This window comes from Acomys minous (genome assembly GCF_964271855.1).
Source record: "Acomys minous genome assembly, chromosome: 5".
NCBI lineage: Eukaryota > Metazoa > Chordata > Mammalia > Rodentia > Muridae > Acomys > Acomys minous.
This window is the reverse complement of record NC_140494.1, coordinates 35,768,435-35,787,321: the sequence shown is the minus strand read 5'-3', so window position 1 is coordinate 35,787,321 and position 18,887 is coordinate 35,768,435. Positions and strand designations below refer to the sequence as shown.

General features: G+C 45.7%; 1 protein-coding gene across 4 annotated transcripts in view; it reads right to left on the bottom strand.

Annotated features, from left to right (window-relative positions):
* The window catches only part of ADAMTS16 (ADAM metallopeptidase with thrombospondin type 1 motif 16), a 111,801-nt gene extending 97,230 nt beyond the window's left edge, over positions 1-14,571 (bottom strand). The window contains exons 1-3 of one of the 4 annotated variants that reach the window (XM_084783689.1): positions 14,288-14,571; positions 14,084-14,180; positions 6,855-7,189 (exon numbers count right to left, since the gene is read on the bottom strand). In XM_084783689.1, coding sequence (XP_084639815.1) covers positions 6,855-7,189; positions 14,084-14,180; positions 14,288-14,347 — 492 coding nt within the window. In that variant the 5' untranslated portion in view covers positions 14,348-14,571. The remainder of the gene's footprint in view (positions 1-6,854; positions 7,190-14,083; positions 14,181-14,287) is intronic. The other 3 variants (XM_084783690.1, XM_084783691.1, XM_084783692.1) reach the window with 3 other exon arrangements.
* Positions 14,572-18,887: the final 4,316 nt, after the last annotated feature.

Genomic DNA, 18,887 nt, shown 5'->3' with positions numbered 1-18,887 from the left:
TTGTCCAGTCCAGTTGTCCACGAAAACATACAAGTAACATTTCATAAATTGTACAGGTTATAGTTAGGATTATATATGCTTACAATTAGTGAAAAAAGCGGCTATGAATTTGAAGGAGAGCAAGGAAGTTATACAGGAGGGTTTAGAGGGTAGAAGGGAGGGGTAGGGAGACAGGTAATTTAATTATAATCTCAAAACAAACAAAAAGTCAAACAAATAAACAATTTTTCACATTGTCTCTATTCCTATGTAACCAGTAGAGGTTTCTGAAACCACCCTGTATGTTCCTACCACTCTCTTACAAATTTCCTCATCATAACCAACTTTGAGTAGAGGCCACACCTCCCAAGGTGTAGGAAGCATCTGCAGATGCTGTTGCCAGGCAATGCTTCAGTGCTTGTAGCATCTCTGTTGTCTGTTTTCAATCCCAGTTCCTTCCTTTCTACTCCTGCTTTCTCATTTTCCTGGCCCAGGAACATTTTTCCATCAGTTGAAAGTTTGGCAGAATGTCAGCATTTTCTAGGATTTATTGGCTGCTTTAGAAAAAATCTCTCAATGGCTGGAGTTTCCAGGGAATTCCTGGAGTTTGTGGCTGGAAATACAACCGAGCACAATTCAAACCAGTTCCCCAAGTAATTCTCCAGCCATGTGAGGGGACTGATCATTGTGATATTTCTCTTTCTTTGAAATATTTGTGAAAGCAAGAGAATAATTTAATTTTTAGGAGAAACGATGCTTATTTTACACAACAGTGTCAGAACAAAAATAATGCTTTATACTAAAGGAACTAAATTTTATGCAAATATTATGCCATGTGGAATTAAGAAATTCTATTAACTTTTAGGTAAAAGGCTAAAACAAATACAGGACGAGCTTGAAATTCTTTAGGAGAAACCTATTCTTGTCATATTCAATAATGCAGATTTCTAAACAAACTCATTTGGAAGTATTGACTATTAGAGCTTCTAAAGGAATTGTATTAAAACTTCCAGTGGCCAATCAGACCACTCTAACTACTTAATGACAGAGTCATTGGCCAATCAGAGCACTTTAACTACAGACTTCAAAGGGAATTCAGCATGAATTGAAGAGAGAAATCAGATGAAATGGATTATAAAACTAATTTTGTCTTTATATGTACCACCTAAAAAGTAGGAAGTATTCTCTCTCTCTCTCTCTCTCTCTCTCTCTCTCTCTCTCTCTCTCTCTCTCTCTCCTCCCTCCCTCTCTCCTTTCCTCTCTCTGATGGTGGTTCTCAGGGTTGAGTCCAGATGTGCTATATGCCTGGCACATATTATGGAGCTGTACTACTTCCCGGACCTAATATTTCAGTTTAGAAGTTGAAAAAAACAATTCATTATAAGAAAAATGACTTTAGTTAGTAAATAACATTTTGAGGTTACAAAGATGAGATCACAAATAATTTTGAACAAGCCAGGACCTCTAACATGGTCATGAACTTGTGGCTATGAAGGTCACAGGCCTTAGAGGAGAACCGAAAGCTATTTTTTGTGCTAAGTATTCATAAACCAGCTCCCAGTGTCTTACTGTTATGCGCACATATTAGTGCATTTATCAGCCCTCCTTGGAGAAGGGTGTTTTTACAGCAGATGTTGATGAATGCAGAGGCTCACTTCTGGTCAGAGAGCAAATGGTAAGAGGCTGCAGAGTGCTCAGCCTTGAGGGGATCCGCACCCAGGTCATCCATCCCAATCCCAGGGAGTGTCACAGAAGAGGGGGCTGAATACTGTAAGACCCACATGCAGTGAAGGACTGGTGAATCTGTGCTTTCTGGACACAACAGGGTAGGGTAGGGTAGTTACACACATGGATACTCAGAAGCCAAGCACCAGAGCCCAGGGAAGGGGGGCAAACTGTGTTAAGGTTCTGGGGGATTGATGTGTCTGCGTTTGGTTAGAGTTATGGTGTTCACGGCTGAATTCTGGTTGCACAAAGCACACTGCATTGCACATTTTAAAGTGGGAAGATTCTGAGCTACATGCATTCTCGGGAGAGCTTTTGAACCCAGCAGGTAGTATTTATCTCTGATGTAGAAGGTTCTATGGACATACACATTCTCTATGCTAATATTACTCTTACTGCCACACTTCCATTATTACCCCTTGTCAAGGAAGTCTAGTTACTGAACACTTCAAAATGTTTCTTATGCTGTAAAAGTACCAGAAGATGCCCACCGAGTGCTGCACCTCAGTGCATTTATGGTAGGTGATGACAGCAGACATGTGATCTCAATTTGATAGAAGATGCAGCATAACAGATACATCTTTTTAGAAAGTATGTTTATTTAGCAAAATGTACTTCTAATCAAAATACTTGGAGGCAGTACCAAGATATTTTGAAATAATTTTAGCACCTTGGGATCTTATCCAGGCCAATATTTTTACATTAAATATGTAAAAATCAGTCTCCTGAGGCTCCCAGGTGGTGCTATTATAAGGCTCCGATGTTTAGTATTGTCAGCAGCCACTCCACACACATATTGCTTGCTGTGTTTCTATTTCTGTTCATAACAACCCAACTCCACATCGGACTGGAGCTTGGACATGGCTTTTGGACATTCCCCTCTCCATACCAAGATGAGCTGAGGCACCCTCTTTCCAGTTCTCCTCATGCCCACACTCCTTGTTTTCTCACCTGTGGGGGACTTACCTGTCCCCTTGTCCTTCCCATCAGACAGCAAGCATCTCCTGGTGAGTGTGCAAGCTGCAGAATTACCATGGTAGGGGTCATTCATTATTGAAAATATCTAGACTGCTTTTTGGTTGCTGTGGTAAAACACCATGACTAATGTCAACTTGGTGGGAAAGAGTTTCATCTCAGCTTCCATGTTCAGGATGTAGCCAATCTCCAAGCAGAGAAAAAGACAAAAATGTTGCTTATAGACTTGCTCTGTAGTGCATGTTCGGTTCTCTCCTACCCAGCCTAGGGGTGGTGCCACCCATAGTGGGCTGCCCCCACCACATTAACCACCAATCGAGACAGTCTCCCACAGACATTGCCACGAGCCAACCCAATGGAGGCAGTTTATTCTACTGATGTTTTCTTGTCCCAGGTGACTCCAGCAACTGTCAAGCTGAAAATAAAAACTAACCAGGCCAGGTCCCATTGCTCCAGTAGTAACTTATAAAGAACTGTTTGCCTTAGTTTTTTTTTTTAACCTTTTTCTGGTGAATATTTGTTTATTACCAAAAGGACAATACCATCAATTAACTTCCACAGTGATCCTCTTCCCCTAGAGGGCGGTTAGGAGAATGTTTCCACAGTCAAAATTTAAGAATGGAGGCAGAAGGGGGCAGTGGATCTATACACACAGACACACACAGACAGAGAGAGAGAGAGAGAGAGAGAGAGAGAGAGAGAGAGAGAGAGAGAGGGGCACATACACAGAGAGACTTGCGCAGATACACACACACATGCATACATACACAATGCACAAAAAAAGACAAACACACACACACACAAACACACACACACACACACACGCACAGATACACCAGACATGCACACACACATTTGAAATTGATTGTGTTTTCTTACAGCCGTATACCATTTTCTCTAGTTGGATGGTAAACACACTTAAGCAGTATGTTTTTGAATGAAAAGTAATATTTTCATCCTATGGGTTAAGCAGGGGGCATACAGCATTTCCTACAAGACAAGATATTGTCTCCAGTATATCCACCAGGCTCAGCCAAAGTGTGGGTAATAGTGAAATCAGTGGCTATGGCCTATGCACACTAGATATAAATCCTTTAAATCATGAAGCGCTTAAGCTGCTTTCCAGACACGGCCCCCAGACACCATTCGAGGACAATTTAGAGCTCTCTCTACAAGATTGGATATGTGCAGGAATCCGATCATCCATACAAAGGCCTTTGGCTATCACAAGCTCAGCATTTCCCCAGTAGAACCTGACATGCCTGCATAAAACCACAGAGACAATCCATGTTTGTACAAAGGAGTCAAAAACCTGACCTCATCATTTGAGTAATAACTGCTTCTCCTCTCTCTTACCCCACAAAATCCCCTGTCACAGGCCTGCCTGAGAGGCCAACTGGAGCTTATAGCCCCCTCTCCCTGCTGACTGACAGTGCAGTGCAGCCCATCTCTGTATCACTGTGGGTGCACATCACCGTGCCTTGGCTCCATAGCAAGGACAAGGCAAAAACTTCTTGCTTCCTGCCAGTGGGAGAAACCTTGTGCGAATCTCAGCTCCAGTCTTCAGCACTTCCCAAGAAAAAACATTTGCCTGGCAGCAGGGAGCCCCCAGGTCCCATCCTCGGTATAAACAACAAATACAACTAGGGAATTCATCTGAGAGCTGACGTGTACCATTGACTTCATTCGAATACGAGAGTCAATCAGACAATGGATATGAAAGGAGCTGTCATTCACTGTGCATAGACTTGTAAGATAGTATGGCCACAATCAGAAGCGCAGAACAGACTTATCAGCTTGTCTTAGTTAGGGTTTCTATTGCTGTGACAAAACAAAAACAAAGAACAAAAAAACCAAAACAACAACAACAACAAAAGCCTGACCAAAAACAAGTTGTAAAGGAAAGGGTTTCTTTGGCTTATGCTTCTAGGTAACAGTCACCACGGAAGGAAGTCAGGACAGGAACTCAAACATGGCAGGGACCTGGGGGCAGGACCTGAAGTGGTAGCCAAGGACAGTGCTGCTTACTGGCTTCCTCTGTGTGGCTTACCCAGCCTGTTTTCTTACAGAACCCAGGACTACCAGCCCAGGGATGGCACCACCCACTATGGACTGGATCCTCCCCCATCAATCACTAATTAAGAAAATGCCCTATGGCCGTATCTTATAGAGGTATTTTCTAAATTGAAGTTCCATCCAGAAGCTGTCGTAAAACACAGCTTCTTTGGGACCAGCTCAATGTTTGTACAGTCTGAAGATGGAGGGCATGCACGATTTTGTTTAAAATGCTTTTAAATTGTCTTAATTAGACCCAAAACATCTAATTCTTTCTCTAGGAGAGGAAGAAAAGCTGAACTCTGTGCATTTAGAAGGTCAAGGGTGATGCATGGTCCCTTCTCTTGGTCCCAATATCAGCACCCATTATTTATTGCCCAAAGGCAGCCTTCTGGTCAACCCTTTCTCATTCTGTATCTCCCATCAGAGCACATTTACAACTCTTGTTGTTAAAGGGTTCAAAGTGAATCCAAACTCTCCAACTACTGGCAGCTGCCAGGGAGAGCCCTGCTGGCCCCCGGTCATCAGTGGGAGTTCATGTCCACAGCTCACTATAAGCACCTTCCCCATTCTCTGTGGACCAACCCACAGTGACTTACAGACACTTTCCTTTTCTGGATTACTTCTTTTGGAAACAAAGCCGAGGCTGTCCTACTTTTGTGGATGTGTATATTACCTGAGATGTTTGGGTCTTTAACCACAGAGGATTTATTTATTTTTTGGCAATGTGGAATTAATCACCCATGTGCCCTCATGCTCAACAAGAATGCCAAGTAGCCACCACCCTAGCTTAGACAGCTGCTGGTGTCCACTCTCTAAGCCAAAGTCTCTTACAAATAGAAGCGAGCATGACATCAGCTCCTATCAAGTTCTGCCAAAGATAGAATATTAATATTTTAAAACACTTGCATGTGCACAGGTACTGTAAGGAGCTGGTTACGAGCATGTGAACACAGCCTTTCAGCATTTACCCCTCCCACACACATACACAGAAGATGCAGGGGCTGAAATCTCCCTTTCCAAAGGGAAATTCAGAATAAGGCTAACTAGCAGCCTTTTCTAGAGATGCAATCAGTGGCCAAATATTTTCTGGTAAGTTTTTAACATCAATGTTTTTACTATAAACACACACACATATATACATACACAGACATCCAATCCCTTAAGTTCCACTTTACTCATTCATCTCTAAAATCATTTTTGACCTTCCCCCCCCCTAAAATATGAGTATTTTAAGAAAAGTGAAAGGTAATCCATGAAGCTTTCTTTCTGGGAAGCCTCAGAAGTTACTTTAGTTATGGTTAGCATTGGTAGTCAACTCAGCAGGGTTAAGACTTGCCATGGAAACACATGCTCCTGTGTCAGACCACTTAGATTAGCTTAACTGAGGTGGGACAACTCATTCTAAATTTAGATGGCACCATCCAATGGGAAGGAGGCCTGTAGTATACAAAAAGGAGAGAGCAAGCTGACTACCAGGATTCATCTCCCTCTACTTCCTGATCGTAGATGCAGCGTCATCAGCTACCTCCCACCTCCCACCATTACTTCCCTTCTGTGATGGACTGTCCTGAAAATGGCGAGACAAAATAAACTTTCTTTTCTAAAGTGAAGGTGTCTTGTCACAGCAACAAGAAAAATGACTAAGATACAAAATCCCAGCTTTTTATTAATCCACCTTTTCTTTATTCCAGATTTCCTGAGGCTGGGAGGATTATCTGGTTAGATACTCAGAGATCAGAAAGCATCTAGATAGCTTCCTAGTCTAACAAGACGGGCAAGGCCTCAGAATGTCCTGGTTTGTAAGCAGACGGCAGCCATTGTCAAGATGGCAGACACAAGAGTCTAATTGTTGTAGAAATTAACACTGTGACTGGTTCAAAACAATGACATTTCTTTTTCAGTTTCCGCTAGGGAACTCCACAAAAAATTAACAACAAAAGGGTGGGTGTAGACACCATTGTATCGACCCAAGAAACCCCAGCTGCTGTCACAGATCACAGAAATGTCTACCACTGTAACAGAACAAGCGGACGTGTTATCCAGGAACACGGTTTGGCTTCCCCGCTCCTGACATGGGCATTTCCCTCCCCGTCACAGCTTGAGCTGTTTGAACTCACCAAGCCTTGGCAGGTAGAAAGGGCCACCGAGGAATTGCCCTGGGACCTTAAGGAGCCTTGATAAAAGCAGAATTCCTCTGGTGGAAATGGTTGCACAGACTTGGTGCCTCCCTTCCCCAGAGTTTGCACCATGAATCCAGGAGCCACCAGGTTGTTGGCAGCTCGCAGGTCCAGGTGGAGGTCATGCCTGGGGCCCTTCAGCCGCAGATGCAGGGCATCGCCTCCAGGCTGGGCCACAGCAGCTCTCCTCCGACGTCGTCGCTCGTGGTGCATGATGTCGTGGGATACATAGTCCCCCCTGTGGTCCACCTCGTAGGCAGACACCAGGTCATAGTCTGAAATTGAGAGAAGAGAGGCGGCTGAGGAATTGTCAGAGTTCTGGAAAGACACTCAGGGGGACTACACATGGCAGCTGCTCCATCAGTCAACCGAGAACAACACTGGAAGAGGAGTTCTCTTTGATGTGGTACTTGTTCGTCCTTTTATGAGTAGTAGAATTTGCTGTGTCAGTAATAAAGAGATTTTTTGGGGGGGTGCTCCCAACAATTCCTCCATTAGCTCTGCTGTTTATCCCTCCACGTGAACTTGAGATGAGTGGATGTTGGAACCCTCCTTCCCTCTCTCTCTGGGTGGGAATGAAAAGGTGGCCTTACACTTTATGAAAATAGTGAAGCATCCCCTTCTTCATACACTTTATGACTTGCATAACATCCTTCACTGGACTGACAAGAAAGTTTGGCTTCAAAGGCCGTAATTAAAATAACAAAAACAAAAAAAAAATCAATCATTGTGGGTCCTCTTGCTGTTTCATTTAATTCTGAAGCCTTTGAACATACAGGAGGAAAGGCAGACTACAGACACACCCCAGGACTCACAGGTCACTATACAGAGACAGCCACATTGCTACACCCCTAAAGCACAGTGGGCCTTCCTGTTGCTCTGGTCTCCCTTGCATCCAGCTGGGCTCTCGGGGCATCACTGGTAGCACCACATTCCTGGGTCCACTTACCACTCTACTCTGTGGTCTGAGGAGCATTCAACTCAGCCAATTTATAAAAAGTAGAAGAACCCACCAAGACTCTGTCAGACCTAAAACCGCAGAATCTTCTAGTACTACATCCACAGCCACCACCCCCTGCAGAAGGTGGTGAGAGGGTTTCTGAGCTCCATCATGGGCTGATATATATTGAGATGGCTTCTGCCACTCTGAGAAATCACCTTTTTATTTTTTAAGATGATAACCATGTCTTTCCCCATTCATTACCACCATTTACAAAACCTTCTCTGTGTCAAGAATCCAGGGACGTCTGTTTCTATGAGGAAATATCTGGGCTTCCCTATCAAGGTCACAGCTGGCTGCTCAGCTGTGTTATCAGTTGAGACCTGTGGCCAAGGTAGCTTTGTTGAGGCCAAGGTTTTTTTTTTTAATTGCTTTAGTTTGAGATTAGTTAGCTTGGTTTGTGTCTTTGAAATATTTAATTAAGCATGGAGTGTATGTGTCCAATTGCTTTTGAGTTGGCTGGTTTTTGTGCCTGTATTTTTTTTTCTAATCACTAAACACACATAGCATGCCAGTGTGGTGTCAGAGGTGTCTTTGTTAAGCACACCACTCCAAGCATGGGATATAGCAGGATCTAACCTGATGATGCAGCAAGGCATCCTCCAGACTGGAGATGCAGCGCCTTTGGCATTCCTACTGATTCTGATATTCTAAACGCATCTTTCTGTTTCCTCCCTGTGTCATCGACAGACTCTCAGGAGGTAGCTCCAGATGCTCGGTGCTCAGGGCTCCTTCTCTCACCCACTCCTAAGACTCACGTGTGAAAGCATTATTTGGTTGTAGGTGAGAAATATCCAGGTAACTATCCCCAGTTTATTTCGAGCGGGCATAGGGATTACTCCGCGTGATGCTATTCTGTCCTGCCAAGCAATAGACAGGTAGAACAGAAAAAGCATGGACGGAAGCCAGTGACACGCCACTAAAGGCTTCTGGTTGGGTTTTGGAGAGGTAAGGAAGTTTGGAGATTAGAAGCACGGTGCCCTGCTGGCATTCTCCTGCTGGCAAGCCAAAGTGAGGACAGGACGACAGCAAGTCTATGATACCTGCCACATATCAGAGGGTGAGCCAGGGTTTCTGCCCCTGCAACTCTCTCTCCTTCAGGCCCAACACTTTGGCGTGTCTCTCTCCAGTCCCCAGCCTAACTCACAGCTCTAGCCCTACTACGCAAGTGGGAGCATGTGGCTTGGTGGGCTGCAGACTCTGGCAAGTGACTCAGCATGCTATAAGAACACTGAATGCTTTCCACAGTGGACAAGCTATGGAATCAGCCTAGGTGTTGGTCATTGGGTGCACAGATATGGAAAATGGTAGACAACACGCACGCGCGCGCACACACACACACACAAGAAGGGGTAAATAGCCAAGTCGTTTGCTTGCAGGATGATGTGTGCATGTGACATAGATCATTATAGTAAGTAAAATAAGAGTCATAAAAACAAACATACCATCTTTTCTCTTATAGAGACCATTAAACAACCAGTGTGACACTAAGAAGCAGAGAGAAGACATTCAGGGGACCCTACTATAAACAGGGTTCAGTTACTCCAGCATCAAGGGGTTTTAAATGCTCGAGGCTTTAAGTTGTGAGCTTTGGGCATTTTGATATTTAATAATTGTTTTTAATACAATTCATTTCAATGTACCTACTCAATTCTCTAGAAAGGTCTGTACCAGCTCTCAGCAGAAGCTATGTGCCAGACTGTGACAGAGTGCCTTGCTGTGGCCAGGACCTGCCTCCCAGGCAGCTTAGTGGTCACAGCAAGACTGCTCTCCTCAAAGAAAGTGTCCTGATCGCTGTGGAGATGATCTTTGTTGATACGAAAGGGGAAAGGAAAATGCTGTTTCTGCATCCAGAGTGGCTGATAGACCCTGAATATTGACATCATAGCCCCTTAGGAGCCAAGTGTCACTCCTGCCAAGGCTGAGAAGCCTTGATTTTATCAAGAAAGTCAATTCCTTGCAAATGCATGTGAAAGGGTCAGAGCTGGAGACTTCAGAGAGTGAGCTCAGAAGGCAAGCATCCTACCACACTTGCTGGACCAGCGAAGTCAAAGTGTAACTGCAGTAAACCAAAAGCTATAGGCTATCTTAATGCTTAATGTTTAAGGTCATCACTCCCAAAACCAATGACTTGTTATTTAAAAAGAAACAAGATTTCTGCAATTTGATAATCCTTTAAGTAAGACCTTTCCCATGTAGATGTTTCAAATGAGAAAACGTTCATATAGAGTTCCCTGACTCAGAACCCCCAGTGGCTTGACTACAAGAAGGTTTTTGTTTTTGTTTTTGTTTTTGTTTTTTTTTTTATGTACAACTCAAGTCTGGGAAGGCTCCTGTTTGGAAATGATGCCAAGAAGTTCAGGGACACCAGTGTGTGTGTGTGTGCCTGGTCATCAGGGACCACCTCAGGTCATCAGGGACTGCCCCGGGTCATCAGAGGCCATGCCTGGTCATCAGGGACCACCCCAGGTCATCAGGGACCACCTAGTAGTATAGAGGCTAGCAAAGACCAGCTCAGGAGGGCTGATCTGGGATATACAACCCTCCCTTCTGTTCACACTGGCTGTTTGAAATGGCCGTGGTAGAAACATTCACAACAAAGGAATCAGTACAGGTCACAGGTCAAAGCTCTGGCCCCACCACAAGCCCCAAACACTTATGAGCACAGTCTGGGTCCCTCTGTCTCAGGATAAATATGTCTGAATATAAGAATATAAATCATTGTAAACCTGGAATATACAGACACAAGTATGTATCCTTTATGGATAGTTATATAAAGTGCTTTTTAAAAAATGATGTGTGTGAGTGTGTGTATGTGTGAGTGTGTGTAGCATGTGTGAATGTGTATGTGTGTGTATGTGTGAATGAATATATATGTGTGAGTGTGTGTGTGAGTGTGTGTGTGTGTGAGTGTGTGTAGCATGTGTGAATGTATATGTGTGTGTATGTGTGAATGAATATATATGTGTGAGTGTGTGTGTGAGTGTGTGTGTGTGTGAGTGTGTGTAGCATGTGTGAATGTGTATGTGTGTATGTGTGAACGTATATATATATATGTGTGAGTGTGTGTGTGAATGTGTGTGTGTGAGTGTGTGTGTGTGAGTGTGTGTAGCATGTGTGAATGTGTATGTGTGTGTATGTGTGAATGAATATATATGTGTGAGTGTGTGTGTGAGTGTGTGTGAGTGTGTGTGTGTGAGTGTGTGTAGCATGTGTGAATGAATATATATGTGTGAGTATGTGTGTGAATGTGTATGTGTGTGTATGTGTGAACGTGTATATATATGTGTGAGTGTGTGTGTGAGTGTGTGTGTGTGTGCAGATGCCATAAAAGAACTGATAGATTCCCTGGAGCTGAAGTTACAGGAAGCTACTAGCCGCACAGGTGCTGGGACCCAAGCTCAGGCCCTCTGAGAAGGCAGTAGCACTCTCAACATCTGAGTCTTCTCTCTAGCCCCCTAGCTAAAAGTCTAAAGAGCTTCTGAACTTTGCTTTGAGATCAGAAAGCCCAAGGTTTTTTTTTTTTAAACTAAAATTCTGTGCTACGCTTTTGGAGGGAAACATGGACAAAATGGAAGAAAACTATTGAGGAATCAAAAATAAAAAGCAATAGAGTTATGAAAAAGTAAATTGATGCATTTGTGTTTGATAACCAAATTTATCTCTCAATTTAGTATTTTATCGTTGCCTCAAGATGTATGGCAGGCTCTCTTTCTCACTGCATAATTACTTCACACATGCAGCAAGATAGCAAGACCTCACATTACAGGCCTCACATTAGGCCAAACTTACAGCTCAAAAGAGTTAATTTAAAAAAAAAAATCAGCTTGTATTGTGTAGACTGAGTGATCTGCCGTATGCAGACCTGAAGGTCACAGAGTGCTCTGGGCCTAGTTGCTCTACCCTTGCCTCAGCTGTGTGACTGCTGTCCACTCTCTCACTTTGTGTTTTGATAAGCAAGTGATGACAGCACCAGGACAGAGTGGGAAAGCATCATGTCTCCACAAAGTTAGCACCACTGTGGCAATAACTCACACCCTTGGGTGCAAGCTCTGATCAGGCGGGTAAGTGTCCGCCATGCAAACTCTGCCCTTGGGATCAGGAACTGAGATGCGAAGCGCTGAGCCGCCCGGGGCCTCAGGCATTAAGCTAGTCTTCTCTTCCTGAATAATGAACAATGTTCTGTCTATAACGTTATCATCTTGGGTAACACTTCATTAGTGCAATAAACATGTCTTGAGTGGGATGGCTTCATTGCTCAGCCTGCTCAATGCTGAGCCTGACAACCAGAGTGTGATCCCTGGACAAGCTGTCCTGTGACCTCCGCAGCTCCCTGCACCCTACACACAATAAAGAAATGTCGAGGAGAATGGCAAAGTAGAAGGATCCAGAGGGTCCTAGAAACCTACAAGTAGAACAGTATGATAGGCAGATTTGGGCCCAGGGGTCCCGCTTAAACTAAGGCACCAGCCAAGGACAATACAGGCAGTAAACCTTAAACCCCTACCCAGATCTAGCCAATGGACAGAACATTGTCCACAGCTGAGTGGAGAGTGGGGTATGACTTTCACATGAACTCTGGTGCCTCATATTTGACCATGTCCCCTGGAGACCTGGTGGCATTCAGAGGAAGGATAGCAGGCTACCAAGAAGAGACTTGATAACCTATAAGCATATAAAGGGGGAGGAAATCCCCTTCAGGAACAGTCATAGGGGAGGGGAATAAGGGGAAAATGGGAGGGAGGGAAGAATAGGAGGATACAAGGGATGGGATAACCATTGAGATGTAACAAGAATAAATTAATAAAAAATTTTGAAAAACTGAAAGAAAAAAATCACATGATAATCTCATTAGATGGTGCCTCATATTTGACCATGTCCCCTGAATGGGGAGACCTGGTGGCACTCAGAGGAAGGATAGCAGGGTACCAAGAAGAGACTTGATACCCTATGAGCTTATACAGGGGGAGGAAGTCCCCCTTAATCACAGTCATAGGGGAGGGGAATAAGGGGAAAACGGGAGGGAGGGAGGAATGGGAGGATACAAAGGATGAGATAACCATTGAGATGTAATAAGAATAAATTAATAAAATATATTTTAAAAAGAAAAAAAAAAGAAATGCCGAGAATCCCTATGGGATTTTCGTGATTTTTTTACACTGAAAGTATAGCAAAATCCAAATTTAGAGCATTAACACCCCCTGTGGGCCATGCTGCTGCGGAATGCAAAGAGGAACAGAAGCAAGGTGGAGACAGACAGGGTGACAGAAAGGTGGCCTTCCAGCGAGTCAAAGGTCCCTTGCAGTGTCTAACACTGTACAGTTGGTGTCTGGCGCCCTCCAGTGGCGCTCAAGAGTTCTAGGTCGAAACTCGTCTATCCCTAACTATCCTTGTCTTCAGAAGGAGGAACTCACTTCATGTTGAAGAAAGCAATAATGAGGAATTCTGAAGCGTCACCCGCTGAGAATATTAAACCTGGCTCGCCTCTGGTCGCCAATCCTGCTAACACTCTCCAGCTGGCTCATCCCAGGAAGAGACGCGGTAAGTAAAGCCTGCCTGCCTTTGCTGCGGACCCAGCCCAGACTACAGCCTCTTACAGACCAAGTGCGTTAGCCTGCCTCCTCAGTCACCAGGCGTCATTGCTAGGGCACCTCACAAGGAAAAGCCACTAGTGAACCACAGAGGCGGTGGCTATACCTAGCAAAAGATTCAGACTCAAGCCCATATCCAAGAAGGCCCAGGTCACAACACTAACGTGTTAGTGATACTAAGGAGGTTGCCTCCTGTTTCCTCTTATGAAGATCAAAGCTATGAAAGAAAGAAAGGGGGAAGATGCTGGAGTGCGACAATGCAGCCTATGATAGGTTTGGTGTATACATTAATGATGCGTTAGTGTGTAGAGTGATCTAGAGTCTTCCTAAGTTCAGACCCTTTCTCCAATGCAACGCTGGCAAGCCACTACCGTTTTACTAGGAAAACAATACAGACATTGGTGGGAAGTCATTCGTAAGCATGAATTCCCTCACAATGTAAAGAAAAAGCAAGATCGCATCTTCATTCAAAGCTCTTGGCGTTCCGAACTCCAGGGGGCTGGCACAGCAGTGGCAGGATGTTGACAGCCGGCCGCTTACCTGTGAGGATCCAAGAGCCCCCCACCTCTCGGACTTACCTCCGGTTTCCAACCAGCCTGAGGATGGCAAAGGATGCAGCGCTCCTGGGCTCTCGGACGCTGCAGCTGCGGATCCCAGGGCGCACGCAGGTGTCTGCTAGAAAAAGTGAGAACCATTTAGTGAAAATGCCAGGACTCCTGAGCTCTCCTTGCAGAATGTACTTCTCGCTTTCAGAGACTCTTGCCGGCCCTAGCGGGACTCACCTGACTACTGACCTGCGCCAGCAGCAGCACCCAGAGCGCTGTGCAACCACGGGGCTCCATCGCCCCTACTGCCCCGAGGGCTCTCAGGACTCGGCTCAGCGGTCTAGGCTGGGTCTCAGGATAGTCCCGGTGCAAGGGGTGTGCTGGAGTACAGAAGATCAACCGGGCAGAAGCCAAGGGTTCCAGGCAGCGACTCCACCATGCACACCAAAGTTATCACTGCAGCTTCGCTTTGCTCCCGGGGGTAGAGTGGCAGTGGCAGAGCACCCGCCCCAACCGTGGGACAGCAGGAAGGAGGGCAGGGGAAGAGAGGGCAGGGCCAGGGCGAGGGAGGGCAAAGGAGAGGAGAGGGGAGGGGAGAGGGGAGGGAGTAAAGCAGGGAGGAGGGGTACCAGGAGGAGGAGGAGGAGGAGGAGGGGTCGGAAGGAGTGGCAGGGAGGAGAGATCAAGCAACAAGAGAGCCATGGTAAGGACTGGGCATCCTTCACATCCACGACACAGCAGGAGGGTGTTTTGTGCACCTGCGTGCCAGCTTAGGGTAGAGACAAGGCCAGAATGGAGTAGTATCGAGCTATTAGAGCTATTATCACTCGTTCATCCTTGTGAATAACTGTCTTGGTGTAGGACTCCAAAGAGCTATGCTACCGCTGCAGCACGGTGGGACTTCTCACCTAAAGGCAAGATTGAGGGGCATAGATAGATAGGAGCAGGGCATTTGTCGTCCTCATGTTCTGCCCTGGCTGCAGCCCCTCTGGAGCCTGCTGTCCCTTCTGGTGGGGGATGTACAGGGAGGAGTGGATCTTGTAAATTAATGTGAGTACTTAGCTGTCCTGGGGCATGTGAAATAAAGGGGTGAATGGAGGCCTGGTGGGGTAGGGAGGGGCACAGCAGGCGACTGAGGAAGCTCGGTTTCCCACATCTCTAGTTTCCTATTGGGCCGCAATGGCTGGTTTCAGGTTCTCCCGAGCCTTTGGCTGGCCTGTTGTGGGAGCTGGTGTCAGATCTCAGGGTTCCAAAGGCATCCTCTTAGGAAGTCTAGGGGACCTAACCTGGACCAGACCAACACCATGCAAGTGAATGTTGTCCCTCCAGCCTGTATTCTGGTCCATCCAGTGCTGTGTATGCTTTCGAGTACGAACCTCTTTCATGGCCATCAATGACTGAGAGAGCCTGTTGCAATATGGGTTACAAGTACACATAGCACCGAGTGCACACGTAGATGCTTGTACACATATGGCTGCCAGTGACTGCCCTCCACTTAAGCTGCTGCTGGCCTTAAGTCCCAGGCTTCCACACAGCTGTGATTCTAGGGGCCTCCATTTGCAGCTGGGCTGACCTTGCCTGGTCTGCAAGGCTGAGAGGAGGATGACACAGGCAGTACTGGCTGTGGTTTGCAGGGTGCTCATCCCAGCCTACACTGAGCCAAAAGGCCCTAGAGTGGCCTTTATAGCCCCAAAGCATCATACATCTCAGAAAGGGCAGGCCAGGGTTGAGTGGACAGATATATCTGTGTATGCATAGCCAGGCCTCCAGCCCTCTCTCCTGCTCCTCTCCTTTCCTGCCTTAGTTTCTCTCTTTCTCTCTCTCTCCCTCCCTTTCTCTCTCTCTCTCTCTCTCTCTCTCTCTCTCTCTCTCTCTCTCTCTCTCTCTCCCTCTCTCTCTCTCAAAATATCTTCAAAGAGTACAGTTTTGTGGTTTTATTATTTCTATGCACATATTATGTTCTTCTTTCAAAGCCCCCCCATTATCTTCTCTTATTTATCCCCTCTCTTTTTCACCAGATCTCTCTTGTTCCCATTGTTCCAGTCTCTTTCCCCCCTTTCTCGTGTGTGTGTGTGTGTGTGTGTGTGTGTGTGTGTGTGTGTATGTGTACTTCCTGAATGACCATGGAGGTTAATTACTGAAGCAAGGGCAATGTGTCAGTGGCTATGTCATGGAAGAGTCTGACTCCCTCACTCCTGCAACCTTTTACTCTCTGTTGTGGCTATGGGAGCAGAGGGGCTGACAAGGCTTGTCTGTGGTGGAACTTGGATGGGATCAGTCTTACAAGGTTTCATGCAAGCCGCCGCTGATGCTATAGTTCACAATGCCAATCTGCCAGGCAAGAGTTACCCTGTGGTACAATAGTGGCACAGCTGCTATGGGATAACCAAGTGCTTTCTTGTTGGGTTTTAGGCCCATATCATGGGAAAAAAAATCATATCTGATACCATAAACCTGGTCAAAGCTCATAGCTGGGGATGTTAGAGGCCCTAGGGATGGATTTAAAGCTGCTGAGTGGACACACTGTCAAACTGACTGCTAAAGTTTTATGCTTATACCCACTGTCTTAGTTAAGTTTTCTGTTGCTGTGATAAAATACCACCATCAAGTCAACTTGGAGAGTAAAGGGTTCATTTCAGCTTACAGCTTGTGTTCCATCATCCAGGGACGGCAGGGCAAGGATCTGGAGGTAGGAATGGGCGGAGAAGGCACAGAGGATTGAATTGCTCTCCATGGCTTGCCCAGCCTGCCTTCTTACAGCAAGCAGGACTGCCAGCCCAGGTGTGCCACTGCCTACAAAGCTGGTCCTTCTCACACTAATTATCAATCAAGAAAATGTAGCACAGGCTTGCCCAGAGGCCAGTCTGGTAGGGGCATTTTCCCAGTTGAAGTTCCCCTTCCCAGGTGACTCCAGTTTGTATCAAGTTGAGATAAAAAAAAACTCAACCAGCACAACCATAAAACAGTGTTGCTCTCAGCCTTAGTCACAGAAAGGACATTTTTACTTTTATGCCAAGGTCTGAATTTGAGACTGGCCTGTCACTACTCTCCGACTCCTCCTTTCTGAGTTCAAAGCTCAGAGTACATGCTCCCACCCGTGGACACGGACAGACCAAGGTGGGCAGTGCCTGAAATTCTCCAAAATGCCCCCCCTCCCAGAAAGAGAAGGAGTTCTGAGTAAAGCCTCATGTGTTTGGTAAGTGGTGGTTTCTAACTTTCGCCAATCCTGGTCAGGGTGACATGAATGGAGCCAGAGTGTCCTGTTGAGATTCCAGGGGCTTTTTTTCACAAGTTCCATCCCTCACAAAAAGAATAAATGGCTGACATTTAACATTCACTCTTAGAATGCAACCTAGCACAGTCTTAATGAGACTCTTTCTATGGGGAAATGAGAGGCCATGCTTTTTACAAGGACAGACTTTTTCCATTTCCCTCGCCTGTGCAGGGATCCTGCCTTCATCCTAGAGCCCTGCCCTGGGACAGCACATACCCTGACTGAGACCGAGAAGAGCAGAAGGTCATAAGTCCAGTGTGGTTCCCCCCAACACACACCAGTCTCAGGAGAAGCCACATGGAAGGCTGGAGAAGAAATAAAACAGCAGAATACAGGTCCGCCTTGAAAGGGGTGGGTGGAATTGAATGGCCACATTTCATGGGGTTTGACCCTACAGTGTGGATGTTAGGTCTTCCAAATGTATAGAGAGAAGACAGAATTCAAATCAGAATATGAATTGCTGTAATATAAAAGCATCCCTACCCTAAAGGACTGGGGATACATGTTGCAAGGGCCCAGACAGTCTTCCCTTTGCAGCTTCCTGAGAAGCAGCACTTTACACGCCGTGTTCCCTTTGTTTAGCAGCAGGTCAGCCTGCTACAGCCTGGGCAGAGTTGGCCTTGCCACCTGGTTTTGTGAATACAGGCGTTTTGGAACTTGGCCCGTTAGTTTACAGATCATCTATGACTGCAGTTAACTCCAGTGGTCTGTGCAGCCCAGGCAGCCTGCTGTTGGTTCTTTGTGAAAGGACTATGCAGATGCATCACTTCTTCTCATTGTCTGCCTTCCGAGGGCAGGGGCTGGGTAAGAAGTGCTTGTGATGGACAGGTAGGTGGTGTGCCTCCACGGTAGACACTTGCCTAGCATGAGGGAGGCCACAAGCTTCATTCTTAACAGTACAGGAAAAGGAAGTCATTCAAGGCAGTGACAAAGAGAAAATAGAAATTGCTTAGCCAAACATCTGGGATAAAGAAGCTGCAGAGTGCTGAGCCTTTTTTCCCATGCCTGGAGAAGCAGAGCCATTTTTTTTTTTCACCAGAAAGCAGCACTGTAGGTAAGGAGTTTGGGCAAGAGTTTCATTCCTCCTCACTTTGAGATGTCACAGCTCACAGATAAGAGAAGAAAGAAAAATTGAACGCAAGAAGGGCAGACAACACTGGGGTTTGAGTTCACAGCTGCACTAACTAAATGTGGAGAAGCTGACCTCTGATGACAATAACAGCTTTGCACGGTGGTATACTGCCTTCCTGTGATTATGCTATCAAGAATAGTAAAACATACTGTTCAATCTATAAATGTTTACATTAAAAGTGTATGAGTTCTGGTTTTATGAGCAATGGTACAGTAGGCGGCACAACCCAGCAGTGCTGACAGAGGCCTCCACTCAGGGCACAGTGGGATTCATGATTTCACTGCACAAGGCAATTTCTAGTTAGAGCATGAAGTAGAGTTAGAGTTTATTAAAAAGTTTTTTTTTTAACACATAGATGTAAGTGGTGGAAGAACAAGACATGCGCAGAATCATGTTGCAGATGAGGGCCACACTCCATTGTTTTTGTAATT